Source organism: Coffea eugenioides, chromosome 5 (genome assembly GCF_003713205.1).
Source record: "Coffea eugenioides isolate CCC68of chromosome 5, Ceug_1.0, whole genome shotgun sequence".
Lineage (NCBI taxonomy): Eukaryota > Viridiplantae > Streptophyta > Magnoliopsida > Gentianales > Rubiaceae > Coffea > Coffea eugenioides.
In genome coordinates, this window is record NC_040039.1 from 48974905 (window position 1) to 48992747 (window position 17843).

The 17843-nt window shown below is 36.9% G+C and overlaps 3 protein-coding genes across 7 annotated transcripts; 2 read left to right on the forward strand and 1 right to left on the reverse strand.

Annotated features, from left to right (window-relative positions):
• The first annotated feature begins 218 nt into the window (after positions 1–218).
• Positions 219–5907, forward strand: LOC113772536 (serine/threonine-protein phosphatase 7 long form homolog). 4 transcript variants are annotated; one of them, XM_027317159.1, is made up of 7 exons: positions 219–535; positions 1460–1708; positions 3096–3877; positions 3978–4096; positions 4182–4269; positions 4447–4878; positions 4985–5907. In XM_027317159.1, exons 2-7 carry the CDS (start codon positions 1498–1500, stop codon positions 5735–5737), a joined length of 2385 nt encoding a protein of 794 aa, XP_027172960.1. In that variant the 5' UTR covers positions 219–535; positions 1460–1497; the 3' UTR covers positions 5738–5907. The 4 variants fall into 4 exon arrangements, with proteins under 4 accessions (XP_027172960.1, XP_027172963.1, XP_027172962.1 ...); XM_027317162.1 differs by having other exon boundaries at positions 3144–3877; XM_027317161.1 differs by having other exon boundaries at positions 1473–1708.
• Positions 5908–6542: 635 nt separating this feature from the next.
• LOC113772306 lies at positions 6543–10397 on the forward strand. Of its 2 annotated transcripts, none has more exons than XM_027316899.1 (7): positions 6543–7094; positions 7607–7684; positions 7819–7853; positions 7944–7999; positions 8519–8617; positions 9274–9361; positions 9943–10397. In XM_027316899.1, exons 1-6 carry the CDS (start codon positions 6663–6665, stop codon positions 9330–9332), a joined length of 759 nt encoding a protein of 252 aa, XP_027172700.1. In that variant the 5' UTR covers positions 6543–6662; the 3' UTR covers positions 9333–9361; positions 9943–10397. The 2 variants fall into 2 exon arrangements, with proteins under 2 accessions (XP_027172700.1, XP_027172699.1); XM_027316898.1 differs by having other exon boundaries at positions 10007–10397.
• Positions 10398–10738: 341 nt separating this feature from the next.
• LOC113770416 lies at positions 10739–12519 on the reverse strand. The gene is made up of 2 exons (XM_027314860.1): positions 12154–12519; positions 10739–11283 (listed from the first exon to the last, which is right to left on the reverse strand). The coding sequence occupies exons 1-2, from the start codon at positions 12443–12445 to the stop codon at positions 10997–10999; spliced, it is 579 nt and encodes a 192-aa protein (XP_027170661.1). The 5' UTR covers positions 12446–12519; the 3' UTR covers positions 10739–10996.
• Positions 12520–17843: the final 5324 nt, after the last annotated feature.

Genomic DNA, 17843 nt, shown 5'->3' on the forward strand with positions numbered 1-17843 from the left:
TCCAATATCTCTAAAATATACTCTTTTGTTTTCTCTTTCCTCTTCTTCCTTTTTTTCACTCTAGGAAACTGAAGGTTTTGTTTTTTTTTCTTTTTTTGGGAAAAGAGAGGAGAGAGGGGGGGGGGGGTTTAAATATAGTACAGGGAGAAAATTACAAAAGAATCTTTTCAAGGGTTCAATTTACAAATAATGGCAAAGACAAATTGGTTGGTATTCGGCCCAAAAGATGCCGTCCATCAATGAAAATGAACCGTGCTTAGAAGAAGACGATTCTGCACTGAAATCGCAACCCTTTCAGAAGTTGTGTTCCCTTTCCTCCGTCTCAGTAGCCGTTGGAGGATCTTCTCAAAGCTCTCAGCTCATTCCCTCCATTTTCATCACCTCTGCAAAATTCCCGCCTAAGTTACACTGATCTTCTCTTCATCTTTTCAATTCATCCTTCAAAACCCTAGCTATGAATTCCTCATGAAAAGCTGCTCTTTTGTGCATTACATGCAAATACTCAAATGGGATTTTGAGCTTTTGGGCTACTGAGGTAAATATCCCGTTTTTCAGTTTTTCTATTTTTTATTTTTAATTTTTTTTGACAATGAGTTGTGCTTCGATGTTGCTACGTTCTATCAATTTGGGGGTTTTTGTGGAAAACGTAATTCTGGTGTGAAAATGTCAACTTTCCATAGTTTTTGTTTTAGAATCGTATGGTTTTGAATTTTTCACTCTCTGGGCTTACATAATATCTACTTGGATTAAGTATATTTGTTATTTCAGTTATCTTTTGAATCTGGTTTGGAAGTTTTGCTTGATTTTCTGTTACTTGTTTCAGTTTCAAGAAAATTTGTGTTGCAATTGAGGTGATGCCAGTCTGTTTAGGATTTTCCAGCGCAATTGAGAAATGTTAGTATGTCGAGAATAGTTGAATTTTGGAGGTGAAAATTTTGCAATAAAGAGAATGGCTAGTTCCACACTTTGGCGGATGTTGAAATAAAGTTTTCTGCTTTTTATATGGTTGCAATCTATTCTGATAAATTGGCCATCTTAGCTTGCTCTCAACACTTTAGCATTTTTAATTTTACTATTGCAAAAGCGGAATGATGGAAATCTCTTGAATTAATTTACAATAGCATGTTTCTTTCAAAATGTTTTTGAAAAATTAAAAGCTCTCTTTTGAAGCACCTTGCTGGCTGCTTCTCATAATCATCTTTCTTTCAGCTAGACAACATCAAGGTGACAGCACCTCAAAATGGATTTTGGCCTAAAAAAAGCTATATTGTGCTGAATTTAAGATTCCAGAATAAGTTGAACAGGTTTTAGCCTATTTTGTGGGAATTAGTTTTGGCATGCTGTAGTGGAAATATTTTGACGAGCAAATTCATCTGTTGAAGATGTCATGAGTTGATTGTGTGTGCTAGCCCAATTTGGATGATGAGGACGAATGATGATTAACATTTCCATGTCTTAGTTCTGATGATCAGTTTTGACGATAGTTTCAAGGTCTGAATGGCAACTGACACAGCACCAGATGAGAAAGTTCACACCCATGAAGAGAAGATTGAAAGGCTCGAGCACACAATTGACTACTTAAAGAAAGCAATTGAAGACCTACAGAGAAGTCAGGATGAACAAATGCAGCACTTTGAAGGTCGATTCCAAAAACTGGAAGGCATGCAGAGTTGCTCTACCTTGGCAAAGCAACCAAAAGAGTTTCGAGGTGAAAAAAACTTTTGTTACTCTTAAACGAGAGTTCACATAGATATTTTAAACCTTTACTTCTTCAATAACCAGAGTTGTAATGTACTGTAACTATGCAACAATATGATGCCTAGTTTTGGATTTAGGTACAAATTCCAATTTTAAAGTGAGGTTGTGTCGGACCATGAGGAACTATATGTATGTCGCTGTTGACTATCAGTGATCGCCAGGCAAAATTCTCTCTTTGGCATTAGTCATTTTTGTTTTGTATCTCTCTGCAGTAAAGCCTAACACGCAAGATGAAGTAGCATAAAAAGTTAGGTCCTAATCCCTCATTTTATTCTTTTGGATTCCTCAGAAAGGAATCTTATTTTATAATGGAAGATTGTAAGTTGTTGCCTTTTTCTTGCACCTATATAACTATCCAACTCAAGGAATTATCTTTAATGGGCGGGACTATCTGTGGTTGAGTACAAAATAGGAATGAATTTCCAGTGACCCACTTTATCACAAGAACCCATTATTCTCGAGGGTACATAAATGAGACTTACATGCTTTATCAGACACTTGCTAATATCTTATGCTTCCAGGACTAACATTTGATCTATTGTGCCCATGTAATAAAAGTTCATTTACCTACATCAAACAGTCGTAACTAAGATAAGAAATCGAATGTATCACTTAATTTGGTTTGCATTCTTTGAGAAGGATTCTCTCTCTGTATCAATGTTGTTTGTACTTGTGTGTTTGTTTATTTAGTGCAATAGTGCATTACAATGTGTTATACAAACTATGCATAGTGCTTCAAATTCATTCATTGAAGAGGATCGAACTGACTTATGACTTATGACTTATCCTTTACATTGGAAAAATGATCCAGTAGTTTGTCAAATTATGGTGCTACCTCTCTTCCATATTTTATGGCAAGTGAATTTGGAATGACGTTCTTCATGAAAATTGAAGAATTAATGGGTCATTGAGTGTCAAGCCTACACATAAATGGATATGATAGTGCTTTAATCATCATTTCTGTTTGGGAAAGTTCAAAATTTTTTCCTAGCAAGCAGCATAAATAGTATTTATGGAATAACAAATACCAATATTGGTCTTTATAGATCCTGGGTTCATGTTTCTTTATATGCTTAAATCCCTAATATATGTTGAAAGTATTGAAAAGTTGCACTAGATGAGTAAAAATTTATCTGGAAAGAAGAAGAAAACATGGACACTGTTTTTTTGACAAAATCAATTTCATTTTTCTGGTCATAGTGTAACATGGTTCAGAGAAATATTGAAGCCTGAGATTTGTCACAGTGGTGCCTTATGTAAAACTAGATTTAGATATGCATTTTTTTCTGATCTTAATACTCAGTTTTCATGTATGGAGATAGCTAACTATTTTCCAGGTACTAAAGTAGTGATGGACCGTGGGGCTAATCATGACTTGCATCCAGGACCCATAGATGAGTCTGTGCTGACTCTGCAGTATGATCATAGGTCCACAGCCATATGGCGTGGTCAAGAATTTGAGCCACTTACATGTAGAAGGTGTGATGGTGCATTCTGGCGATTAGGTGAATTAGATTCTCGTATACAGTGCTTGATGATCCAAGCTGGCTTCTATGGTGTGTATAAGGCGGGTCATATACAATTAGATCATGCTTTAATCACAGCACTTGTTGAGAGATGGCGCCAAGAAACTCACACGTTTCATCTTCCTGTTGGTGAGGCTACTGTCACTCTACAGGATGTCTCTATCATGTGGGGCCTCCCAATTGATGGTGAGCCAGTGACTGGGCATGATATAGCTCGGACCACAGAGGAGTGGCAAGAAATGTGTGAGGAACTATTAGGATTTAGACCGCCATTGAGTGCTTTTGACAGTGGGCGCCTTAAACTGAAATCCATAGAGGACCATTTTGAGGTTGAGCCATTACAGCCAGATGCCCCAGATCATGTAGTGCAATTCTTTGCTAGAGCACGCATACTACAGCTTCTTGGTGGTTTATTGCTGCCAGATGCATCAAATAATAAGGTAAAACTAATGTTTTTGCCTTTGTTAAGGGATTTTGAGGCAGCTGGCAAGCTTAGTTGGGGTAGTGCTGTCCTTGCTTCATTATACCGTGCTCTATGTCGGGCTACTAAATCAAATGTAGATGGTGTATGTGGGCCTCTAGTTCTTCTACAGGTTAGTATTTTACTACGATATGACTATGAACAATCACCAAATGTCATGCCTTGCTCGTTCTTGTTTCTCGTTTAAGAATGCTGTTTGAAAAACCTCATAGTTATGGGCATGGGAGAGAATACCGCTCATCCGTCCTGAGAGATTAGCCCCTCGACAGCAGCCACCATTTTTTGTGGGGGACAGAGATCAGCCTTTACCTGCTGGACCTTATGGCGCTAGGTATACAACTTGGTATTGTTGACAAAACGCTCTCAAGTTATTTTCTATTGACATTTTTACTTTATAAGAATGGATCTATTTGCAGGTGGGATGTTGGATTTAAGCTGGAAAAGGTGGGAATGCATGTCTTGGTTGTGTACAGGGACATGTTGGACTGCATGAAGGATGACCAGGTTTTTACAAAATTATGTTCTTAATCTACAACCAGTCTTTTTTTCATTTCTGATACACTTTCTGATTGAATAAGCTTGTATCTCATTTATGTGTAAACAGAATATCATTTTCCCTTTTCACCTTTCTTCTATAAGGATTTTAAATTGCACACATTCTAATTATTGGAGTTGCTGCAGTTTGTATGGCAGCCCTATGCAGATATCATCACCAGTTTGCCTGACTGCTGCTTATCTGGACGTGATATTTGGCAAACAGTTTCACCTCTTATATGTTTTGATGTCGTAGAACTGCATTATCCAAACCGTGTGTTACGTCAATTTGGTCAGCACCAGGGTATCCCTGCCGAATGTGACACTATTAAGGAACTCCATTCCGTTGATCGACGGGGAAGACAAAACACTGATTGGGTCCAACACCACAAGCAATATGTGGACATGTGGGCAGACCGCCATGCCCGTGTAGTCTGTGAATCCCCAGTTGATGGTCCTATGGATTATTCAGATCCATATATGATTTGGTACAGGCGGATTACCCGTCTAATAATTGGCAACCCTGCAAATCGTACAGACAGTGGATACCAAGGAGTGGGGGGCGTTATTGAGCTCATGGTAAGATAATATACTAGGAGTTTTTGGTTCTGAAAATCATTATTTCATTGATTATTTAAATAGTTTGTTTTCAAAATGTGAACTTAGAGATTGGTCATTTGCACAGGCTCAGAGTTTACAACGGATCTATTATTGCTGTAGTGATGCAATAGATCAGGGGGGTGAAGTTTCCAGATCTGACATCCTGAGGGAAATCCAGGATTTATGTAAACATGCTCTAACTGGAGCTCATGAAGATCGACGCCTTACTCTGCGACCAGATCTAGCTCAACCAGCTCCAATAGCCGCTACCATTGTTGGTCCATCACAGGTTAAGCGGCGTAGACCCCGGAGAGGAGGAAAAATGGGATTATCAATTGGTGATCGACTAGCATTCAACTCTGCAGACATTTCCTCACCTTATGCGTCAACTCCATCTTCTTCACTGGCACCACCATACCATTCCCCAACACACTCTCATGAAGTCTTTACACCAGACGCAGAACCATATGTTGCGCTGTCTGCATCTGCAGCACCTGAAGTTGCTCATGAAGATTTTTCATCAGCTGAGCATTTAGGCACTGTGGCCATACCCGTAGAATCCAAGGTTGAACCAGACACTTCATTAGCTGAGCCTGTGGACACCATGAATGTAGCCACACCCCACGTTTCAAGACATGATTCTTCATCAATACCCCCAGTCCTGAATACCACACAGCCCAACATTTTAGAATTGGATAACATGGTTGGAGCAATTGCAACAGAGCCATCGACTGAGATGTTTGTTACACTGAACTCAACAGTCGAGGATGATTTAATTATGTCCTGTTTGGAGAATTCTCAGCGCCCAAAACTGAAGAAAAGAAAGGCCAAAAGTTGACAACTACAGAGAAGAACCCCAGTTCCCATCTTTTCTTTGCTAAAGTAGTTTGAAGTTGAAGTGAAGTAGAATCCTTCATTTCTGTTTGCAGAGTGAATATGTTAGTGGCTCTCTAATTATCCATGCATATTTTTTGGTTGTTACATGTAATTATGGTTCTTTTTCTTACAGCTGAGTTTCAGCTTTTGACTTTCTTTTTTTCTTTTATTAATTTCTTCTTCTTCAGAACCGTTACATTTTCTGTGAAGTATCATTTTCTTTCTCTGATCAGCATCTACGAGAGTCGAAACTGAATTTTATTGTACTTGGCTACTTGCAAAGCATTTGTGGTTATTTAATCAGGCATTTGGTAATTGTGGTCAGAAAGAAATGACAAATGCCTAAATAAAGAAATATTCATTTCTAGATAAAGTCTTATAAAATCAACGGCCTTTGGACTGTTGGTCACTATAAAAACTTTAAATTTTGATGGAGTGAAATATCAAAAATTCAAACCTTAACTTTTATTATTATTTCATGCGAATTCTTCAAAATCTATACGAGTAGACGAATCTATTGGATCCTCTAAATTGGCCTAACTAAGCCTCCCCTCCCCTCTTCTCTTAGAATGGAGGTTATTATTTGACAAAAAAAAAGAATAAAGCCTTAAAACATACAAAAATTCCAGAAAATTTCAACCCAAACACATTCTCAGAATTTAATAAGTAGAAAAATAAGACAAAATCCGTTAGGCCACGTCGGAAAGGGAAAATTCCATCATCGGTCCTAATTAGTCTCCATCCCAATAAGTTTCTGGAAGAATGATGGAGCTAAAAATATCCATGCATCTCTATCCTTGCTTCCTCATCAGTCTTAATGGACTATGAATAGCTCACCTCCACATTTAATTAGTCAAACAACTTAAATTAATACACTAACAGCTGCCATGACAGCATTTCTTCAGATTTCCACTAATTTTTCTGCCTTAAACTTTCCACCCCAGGATTGTTTGAGGAAGCAGAGGCTTCTGGGATTGAAAGTATCCGAGCCCATCAACATTCGCAGTCTTTCAAGAAGAAAGATTCGATTGGTAAGTAAATATTGGTTGAAAACAGGAGTTTCCGAGAGGAAATTGACATTTTTGAGAGTCAACAGGATTAAAGATGGGACTTTTATCGGAGAAGATGGGTGGAAGAAGAGCAAGAGGGTAGTGCTTGTGAGATTCAATGGCCTTGGTGGTGGCGGTGGAGGTGGAGGTGGCGGTGGCGGAAGAGATAATGCTAGAGTATTGGGGAACCTTGCTTTGGCAATTGGCTTGATTTATCTCTCAGTGACTGGACAGCTTGGTTGGGTTTTGGATGCAATTGTTTCTGTTTGGGTATGGTAACCTGTCTACCTTTATCTTCCTCTTTTTCTCCCTGTATCTGTGTTTTTAGTTAGTATTTATCTTTCGTCTGTATTTTTAGTTGCATTGCGTGACCATCTGGCAATCTATCTGGTACTGCACTTTGCATCTGCTAAAACTTTGTGTATGAAACTGTAGGTTTTTGTATGTGGGGCCTCATTCCAAGATTAATGTGCGTCCTTAATGTGTTTGTGGAAGTGGGAGCAGCAATACGTTCAATGTATCGACTTGAAATTAGTTGCAAAATTCATGGATGACCAGAAGATGTGATATATTTCAGTCTTTGCTACGTTGTTTTTTTTTTCTCTACATTTTGATTCTTTAATCAACTATGAAACGTTAATTCTTGGATTTGACATACGTGGCAGTTTTATGTACTGGTACAATTTGCTACGTCCATATATAAGTTCTAATTGTTGCGTGATGAATATGGGTGAATCGATGCCTTCCTGATACTGAAAAGTTTCTGACAATTCTGATATCAGCTTCTTGCCGTGCTGCTACCAATTGTGGGATTGGGAGCTTTTCTCTGGTGGGCTGGACGGGACATCGTCCAAGGCACTGTGAGTAACCTAACCTCCAATCTGTATTTTCTGCTACAATAGGCCGTTCGCTTGCAACAAGAAGCTTCCTGCTGAAAACATATGATATAAAGATGTACCAGTACGTCTGATATCACTTTCTGTTGTATCTGCAGTGTCCAAACTGTGGGAACGTTTTTCAAGTTTTCAAGTAAGATCAACTCTAACCCTAAGTATTGATAACATTAGTTATGAATTCCTTGTTCTTATGGTTCTTTCTTTGCCTGCTCATTGATTTCAGATCTACGCTTAATGATGATTTACAGCTATGCCCTTTCTGTAGTCAACCGTTCTCAGGTAACAACAAATTCCATCTTGGCCTGCTATTCTGCATTTTGCCCATTTTGTAAAAGCATTTTACTAAATTTGTCCAGAAATTTATTCTTCTGGAACATCGCTGTAGTTATATGGCTACAGATTGTGTTTGTGGCTTTGCCAGGCTGCTTTACATGGTAAAATACTAGTTTAATTTTTTAACTTGTGATCATTTACTTTACCTTTATTCAAATGATGAGCAAGCTTAGAATTTTTGTTAATGAACTAAAAGTTTATTGACAACAGCTTTTCCCATAGAATTCCTTCATTTTGCTTATATTTTGCTGTAATTGAAATGAATTTCTTTTTCATTAGTCTAATTTTTTACCATGGTTTTGCACTGAAACTCCTACACTTCTTACAATCATCTTTTATAGCTGATAGTCTTCACTATTGCGAAGAAAGCTCTTCCCCTACCTACAGTGCTCCACCTCTTCCTTTCAGTCAGCAGTATATTACCTTGCTTCAAGGGTCAACTCATGTGCTATTTATCTGTTTTAGTGGTAGGAGATAAGTTTGTAAGAGATCCGGTAAAGTTTTCCAACCAATCCACTACTTTTGAGGACGCATTCAATGATTTTTTCCCTCATGCAAAGAAAGGTTTGTGCCTCTTTACCCTTCTTTAACGCTGTCTTATGCATCAGGCATGCAAGCAGTATTTGTTTATTTGTTTTAAGAGCAACAGCAGAACCTGTGATTCCTGCCATGGTTTATGTAAGTTTGCACTTAAGTTAGGAGACAACCTTTGCTTTGGCGCTTGTTAAATTCAATATTGAATTCTGAACTTATATCAGTCTTTACTACTGTAACAACTGTCTCATGCTTCTGGAATTGCTGGCCGCAATAATTTCCTTTAACAGATGCACTTAGTTTAAATTTATTGAATGTTATGTTGAATTTTGGTCACATCTATGCCACTTAATTTCTAAAAATATACTTGTTCTATTCTGTTTCCCCAAAACCTGATATCTATACAGAATATAATCCTCAGGGTTTAGGGAGCTGGAAAATGGGGTAAAGAAAAAGGAATGCCGAACAAAAGGGTAGAAGAAAGTAAATCATTTTCCTTATGAAACTTTCAGTCGCACTAAATCAGTATCATTCTTTTGCAATTCAAGATTCATCTGAACATAGAACCTCAGTCTTTGGTTATTTTGATGCTGGTGTTGAAATTTGCACTGTGATGAAGCATTTAGTTCCAAGTTACTAAAATTGCTGTCCTTCAAATTTAAGCACACAATATTCCCACTGTACAGGAAAGGATTCATCTGTATCAGTTGTCGATGTTGAAGCTGAAGTAAAAGATGCAGAGTAAGGCACCTTTTATCCCAGTCACGGCATTTGGTAAGAATCTGACTTTTAAGTCCTTTTTTTTTTTTTCAATTTCCACTTTTTTGACACACATGGTACCCAGTGACAGTAATCTCATTCTAGATTGGAACTGTTATGTTCCTCATTTTCTATAGTTACATGTAAGGCATTTTGGTTAGCATTTTTGGGGAAAAGCCACTCATTCTTGACTGAGTCAGTACTCGATAGTCTAACATAGAGCATCTGCATCTCATGCCAACTGTTAATTAGGATGGATAATTACCCACAGGAATCGCTGGGCATGGTTCCTACAAAAGAATAATGGCGTGACCATGAGGTCAAAATGCCTTAAAACCATTTTTCGCGAAATAAACTCAATACTGATCTTTTAATATATTTTTAACAATGACTATAAGCAGTAGTTATCTTGCTGAAAAGTCACTGTGTGCAGTTTAACTGCACCACTTGTATCATCTTGATCGTGCTTTTGAGATCTTTTTTGGAGATGCCAACAGTTTATCTTAGTTGCTCCTGTCTTCCATGCACATCTGCATGCTCTTCTACTTTAAGCTCTTTACAATATATGCCTACGTATGATGTCAATGGAAAAGCAGGTTGAGCCTGGTAAGGAGAGAGTCTCTTGATAGAGATCATGATACCCTCTTTGAATCCTCCCAGGGGCATATGGTGTCTCAAAGCAATGGATTTAGTTGCAAGCGCGGGTTGTTCGACCGAGCAAAGTGGTTTATCCATTCAACTTTCCAGCTATACCACGCAATGTTTGTCTAGTGTTTCCTTGTTGAAAGATGGAAATTTGTACCACAGTCTTCTCTAAAATTTGGGTAGAGTTGCTGTACATCTTTTTGCGCCTGTAAGCCATATATGAGATTGGAAATGTTACAGGATTCCTGTAAAATTAGCTTTTGCTTTCTGTCCTCTGTGAGCCCACTCCGCCATTCTTTGGCATTGGAGAAGAGAGGGCGTAAGAGAGGTTTGTGGGGAGCTACTGAACCTTGAAAGGAGATTCCATTTCCAGTGTAGATAGATAGATAGATAGACTTGTGTTGGATACCCTCTCCATTTGTCCAGACAAATTTGTGTCCCCGGACACAAGCTTGTATTGGACTCCTACCACGATGGCCCGTAAGCATACCTTTGACATTGGACTAGAGTTTTAGTGCCCAGCTATGTTTGGGCAGTAACATCAGTCCTCAACGTTGTCAAACGCTATAAACGAATTTGTCACTCGTGGTTTGCCTTAGTCCTACGTGAATAGTAACTCGGATACCGGCCATTACCCCAGTTGACATCGATATCAATAATAGGATAGGATTACTATGCGAGCGTGCCACTATTTAAGAATGGCAAGAATACTACCCTGGAATCTGGATGAACTAGGACCATGCTTGATTCAACACATTTGATGGTTTCACAAATGCCTCTGGCAATTAAGCCTATTTAATTGTAAGTTCCAGTTTCCACGAGTCAATTATACAACCGAAAAAGAGTTTCAGATACTCTTCCGTCAAAACACCAGTTAAACAACAGAAAACTATATACAACAACCAGCCGACAATATCATAGTAGAATTATACAAGGAAATCAACAGGCGACTTCATGCAGTACACAGAATACATGCTACTAGACAAGGCCATAAGTCACCTGATTCTAGAGCCGTGAACGGATAAAGACCTTCTTCTTGTCAGTCTGTGCAGAAGTTGGAGTCTGTATAGGCTCATCAGAGAGCTCTTTCAAAGGCTCCAATTCCCTTGAACACTCAGCACATGTCTGGTTTTGCTGCTTCAGTATATTTACATCCTCTTGCATTTTCTCCATTTTAGCTTGCATCTCCTCTGTTGCTACCGTGAGGTCTTGCTTCTTAATCTCATTGGAAGGGCGTGATTTAGGTTGATCCTTCAGTCCTTCCCTCACTATCTGATACACCTGTATGCCACCTGCAGATACCAAGTAAAAAGCATAAACTATGGCCCCATTTGGCAAATGTTCAAGGAAGATTCAAATATCAATAAAGAAAGCAGCAAGACCAACAGGGGTAATTTTTTATGTAAAGTTTCAAGATGGTGTGAGTAATCAAATTTCGAGTCTAAGCGCAAACCAAGTACATTTCAGCCAAATCGCTTTCCAGATGCGAATTTAAGAACATCACTCCTACGACTTGAAAGGTCCTATAAATCCTATACAATATTTGACTCATATTGAACACTTACTAAGAGAATAATTTACTGTACTGTGATAGTGCTTCTAGTGCTTACTGCTCGGTAACTCTTGGTCAAGTACTCAAGGTTATATATTTCTTCCAGGCAAAATCCCCTCTGTTCACAGTTCCATATTTGGATTTAATAACAATTTGTACCGGAGTCATAAGAGTCCAGGCTTGGTCCTTTTCTCCATCTCAAATTCTCACTGTAAATCCTAGTAGCATGAGTCAGCTTTACATTACACTCAATGCTCAAGCAGAAATTTACATGGCGTAAACAAGTATTAGATTATGTGGTTCCTTCCTCAAAAACTGATACTGAAACATGCCTAGCCAAAGCAAATCAATCAATTATACAAATATTTGGGGGAAGAGCCATAAACAATCAACAGCAATCTTAGGCAATTTTAATTTTTTAATTACTAGTTCAATTAAATAATACAGTCCCACCACTTGAATTTCGTAATCCAGTTAGAATCACATCAAATTGAAGCAAAAATTGGATATTTAAAGCAAATATCAGATAATCCGGGCGACAATTATCCCTATTTTAGAGAAAAATATCAATGAAGTAAGATGTTTGGTACAGGGGAGGAAGGTGTCTGACCGGTGACGCTTTTGAGGCACTTATTGATGGCGGAGTCAACGGCGAATTTGCCAAGGTTAGTCAGAACCCGGCTTATCTTTTCGCGGCGGTGAGGGCCTGGGAAATAGTCATCCAATTTCTGAGCCCCGTTAGATCTAACGGCATCTACGACTTTTGTAGCTCTGGATACCAAGGCGGCGGCTGGCTGACCATGGAGAGCTGTAATTGTATCGGACGGACGTTTGCTCGGACCGGAAGGTTTTCGGTTTACAAGTCTGGACACACTGAATTGGAGCTCATCCCATATACCCATTTTCAAGGGAGAGTGACTATAGGCCTTTCGGTCTTTCAGATTCTCTCTCTCCCTTTTTTTTCGTCCGGCCTTCGGCTTTTGTAATTTAGTACGACTTTTGTTTTTTCTTTCTTGACATTTTATTTTGACTTTCCATAATCCCAAAGTCAAAAGTACGCACTTAATTATCAAAATTATTTAGCTGAAATTATTTTTAAATAATTTTAAGGATTATTATCACTTTACCCCCTTAATGTTTGGTGCTACTATCAATTTTTCCCTTAATATTATTTTTTAATCACTTTACCCCCAAGACTAACGGTTAAACTTAACGGAGTTTGTTAATTAAAGTGAAAAGACATGTTTAACCCTTAAAATTATTATCATTTTACCTCCATAAAATATAGTCTCATTATCAATTTACCCCTAGAGTTATTTTTTAGACAATTTATCCTACCATTAAACCAATTTAGCAAGTTAAAAAATTTTAGAAGAAAATACCCTCATCTTTACATAATAAAAATAATAAAAAATTTAGAATGACTCTTCTCCTTTTTAGTATCAAGAAAAAAAGTCAAAATATTAATTTCTTTCTTCTTGACAATCAATATTGAAAAAAAAGGGGAAAATGCACTTTTTATCCTTAAAGGTTGGGTTGATGACCAATTTCGTCCTCAAAGTTTCATCAAGAATACATTTCATCCTCAAAGTTCCTGAATTTTTGCCAATTAGAAACAATTGACAGAATAACAATCAATTTGGACGGAATGCTGCACGTGAGAAGCATGCTCTGTTAGAACCAATAAAAAAGAGATAAAACCCGTTCGGAAGTGCAGATACCAGTGTTATAACTTTTGAACACTAAAATTTGTATCTTTACGTTATTTTGTTTATGGTCCATATTCAGTAGGAGCCATGTCAAGGACCACTTGGATTGCAATTTTGACAAGCTTATACCTCTTCTTTTTTGATGGTTTTAGTTGATTATATTAATTTGGTTACAGTATCCAGTTTGGTTGTTACTTCGAATTGTTAAATTTTAAGGCAAAATTCTACCAAAATTTTCCTTCTTACTTTATTGACATGCAAATCAGCATGAAGATAAAAACAGTTGGTGGTTTTTTTATATAATGCCCATTTTAGCTTGGAACTGAAAATCATACCCATAAATAACTGGTAGTTTTTTCAAATAATGGACGAAAGCAACAAACAGCTGATAGTTTATAGGAAATAAAAGAAGCTCACAAAAGAATCTTATGCACAACTAGTATTTTTTTCATTTCTAGAGAAGGTAAAAAAAAAAGAAGTTATAGAGAGATGATAATTTTTGGACAAGATAAAAGAAAGAAATAATTCTAGAAACCTCGACCTCCCCGAGGTTTCTGACAATTTTACTCACCTCCCTTAGTTTTGAATAATTACATTAACCTCCATTCATGCAGTAAAATAACTATAATATCTTTCATTTATAGATAATTTCTAAAAAAGCCTACAACTAAAACTAATCTTTCATTTTAAAACAACAGCTACCACACAAAACAAACTCTTATTCTCTCTCTTTGATGCTCTCTCTTACCTTTTCTCTCCTGTATTTCATAGTCCACATTTTTTTCAGAGTCGCTATTTACACAACCATCTAATACATCCCGAATCCTCATTATTATGGAAATAGATCGTCTCTTTTTTTTTGTTTTCCTTTTTTGTAAGTATTATTGAATTGACATTGCTAAATGATAGGTTGTCAAAGCATATTTGTTGTCAAACTAAATAAAAATGAAAAGAATGGTAGTGATACAGAATATAAACAAGAAAATAAAAATGATGGCTAAAAAAGAAACATAGATTGAGGAAGATTACACTATTATACTAATTGTGCAAAAAAAAAAAAAATTTTGGGATAAAAGAACTATAATCAAATTGGCCTAAAGACATAGAATGTGGTCTCTAATGTTGCTTTTGATTGCTCCATATTGGTATTTTTGATGGGTTATATTATTTTAGCATCAACAAGCTTGCATCCATTTTGATTGAATTTGAATAATGACATTGGTCAATTTAGATGCAAAATTTAGGCAAAAACAATTGAGGAAAAGATTAGGTTGAATGCAAATGTTAATTGTCATAATTGATTTGCCCAGGAAGCTTTAAGGCTGCAAAGTTGGGCTTTCGAAATTATGAGAATACGAGGATTAAATTAAGGTGGCTTATTGACTTCGTTAGGGTGGTAGTTATGCGGATTGCAATAGTTGCAATATGGAAGAAATTCATGAGCGAGTTTTCCCCCCTTTTAACTAACAAAGGGGTATTTTAGGATTTTTAGGACAAATTTAGCATAGCGATTTTATATTGTTACTGAAATGCTAATAGTAGAGAAGGTAAGTGTAATCTTTTAAATTAGAGAGGACCTATCTGCAATAGTCAAAAACCTCCCCTGAGGTTTCTAAAATTATCCCTAAAATTAAAGTTATAAACAGTTGGTAGTTTCTATACAAGATAAAGTAACAACCACCTACCAGCTTTTTATGACTTTCCTCTATTTTTGCAAATAGGGTTTCTTCTATTATATTTTTTTTATAGATAAAAAATTAAATTAAATTAAATTAAATGGACTAGGCTAATTTAATACGTTTGGATAGATACTCAAATCCAAGTCACCTATAATCCATGAATAAGTGGATGTCGACCATTTATGTCAACCTTTTTGCCAGCAAATGACTGGATTTAGTGGTTAGAATTTTTTTTAGAACTACAATAAGAAAAGGAGTGGAGAGGACATAAATGAAGCAAGAATAGGTTTTACCTGTTTTTTGTTGAATGCAAAGTTGGTTCTAACAGGGCATGCTTTGTACGTGCTACTTTTCGTCCAAATTGAGTGTTATTCTGTTAATTGTCCCTAATTGGTCAAAATTCAGGAACTTTGAGGATGACATGTATTCTTGGTGAAACTTCAAGGACGAAATTGGTCATCAACCCAACCTTTGAGGATAAAAAGTGCATTTTTTCCTTGAAAAAAAATAGAAAGATGGAAAGGGGGAGGGTGAGGGGGAGAGAGAGAGCTCAATTCTTTTTTTAAAAATTACAAATAAGAAAGAATTAAATACTTTTATTATTTTAAAATTATTTCACTTTTTTTGTTTACCACCAAATTCTAATTCTAATCCCGACGACCTTAAAGTAATACAATAATGTTAGACTTTTCTTTATTTTCTTTTTTGTAAAATCTAATTTTTGTCCCCTTCTTTCCTATCTCTTTTTCTTTTCCTAGTATTAATAAGTGTGAAAAAAAGAAATTTGAAAAAATCCTTTTATTTTTATGTTTTTCGATCTCTTAAAATGAAAGAAAAGGAAGAATAACCATTCCAACTTTTTATTTTTAATTATATATAAAAATGGTAAATATATTTAAAATTTTTGACCATACTAGTTAGATTAATGATGAGGTAAAATGCCTATAAAATAATATTAGGAACTAAAGTAATTGTATTACTATAATCCAAAAGAATAAAATGATAATAACAATGTAGTAATGCTATAAAATAAAAGGGTATTTTTATCCAAAATTTCTTAACATGTTGAGTTGAATTACTTATGGGGGTAAAGTGACTAAAAAATAACAACGTTATGGGGTAAACTAATAGTAGTGATATAGTTTAAGGGGGTAAAGCGATAATAACCCTAATTTTAATTCAAAACGTGCTCATAGAAGTTATTATTTTATGAATTGCCCATCAACGGCGCGCTTAAACTAACAGCAGCACTCACTCGACCACCAACACCAAGACAAGAAAATGCCAAATCTTTTGCCAAACATCATCATGGGCTTGTTTGGAAGTAAAGTTTTTGGCAAAGTTTTTTAGCTACTAGTTTTTTAACAACTTTTGCTACAGGAACCCCAAAAAACTTATCAAAGTTTTTTACTTACACACTTCAAAATAATACACAAAAAACTTTCCCTTCAACTTTTCTTCTTTTTCCTCCCCCACCCAACCGGCTACCACCTCCACCACCGCTTCCGGCGCCGGTAACTATTCCGGCCAACTTTTGCCGGCCTTCCTCTTTTTTTTTTCTCTCCCTCCCCTCCCCCTTTGACTGATATATTGGTTCAAAATCTCTTTTTTCTTTTTTTTTCTTTCTCCCTCCCCCCTCCCCTCTTTCCCTCTGCCTTTTCCCCTCCCGCAGCTTGGGGAGAAGGAAAATTGCAAAAAAAATAAAAAATAAAAAATTACACTCGGCTGTTGCTGCTTATTCTGCCGGCAAGATAAGGAGAAGAGAGGGAGATGGAACATTGGAAAAAAAAATCATTTCTGTTGCTACAAAACTCATGTGCAAAACTCAGGTGGCGACAGAGGGAGAGGGAAAGGGAGGGATGGCGGGGAAGCTTTTGCAGGGGTGGCGGGCAAAAAGGGTGGCAGGAGAGGGAGAGGGAGGGGTGGCGGGGAGCTTTTGCAGGGGTGGGAGAGGGGGTGACGGGGCAGAGGGGGTGGTGGGGCAGAGGGGAGGAGAAGGGGAAAGGGAGGAGAGGGGTGGCGGGAGGTGGCATTGGTGGAGTTGCTGCTGGGGGTGGCGGAGGTAACGGGGAAGGGGGAGGGGGAAGGAAGAAGAAGAAGAAGAAGAGAGGAAAGAAAAGAAAAAGGAAAGAAAGAAAAAGAAAAAGAAAGAGAAAGAGAAAAAGAAAGAGAAAGAAAAAAAAAGAAAAGGAAAAAAAAAAGTTTTTCACCCTACAAAAACTTCTACAAAATTTTTCACCTTACAAAAACTTTTACAAAATTTTTTCAAAAACTTCTACAGTGCACTACAGTAAAGTTTTAGATAAATTTCCAAAAAACTCAGGTTCCAAACAGGCCCATGTTATTGTTAGCTGAATTGAGAATGCTGATGATGGATAGAAGTTAAAAGGGTACCCTAAGTTGATAAGTACTACATTGAATTATTTTATTATTAACTCCACTAAATAGAAATATCCTCAACTTCCTTCCAACCTCTTCTCATGATCAGTGCCTACTAACTAGTCTCTTTTTCTTCCCTTATGGCTAGTTTGGGAGCATAGGATAGAAAAGAAAAGATGACAAAACTTAAGTTATGAAAAAAAAAAGGAAAGAAGAGAAAAAGAATTGTAGTGATTTTGATGTTATTTGGAAGTTCAGAGAAAATAAAGAATGATTTAGAATATATATGTCATTAAAATTTTGTTTAGTACTCATCTAAGGATAGAATTGGTATTTTGAAAAATTTTGTGGGCTTTGTTCGACATTCGGTCCAAATCAAGCCATAAGTATACTGAATCCCTCTGCCAAATCCTTTGTCTTTTGTCACGAGTTTACTCGCAAATGAAAGAAAAATATTCCTTCCTCCCACTTTCTTTTCTAGCTATTGGTGATGGCCGATGGGAGTAGCATATGATCAAAGCTGACATTATATC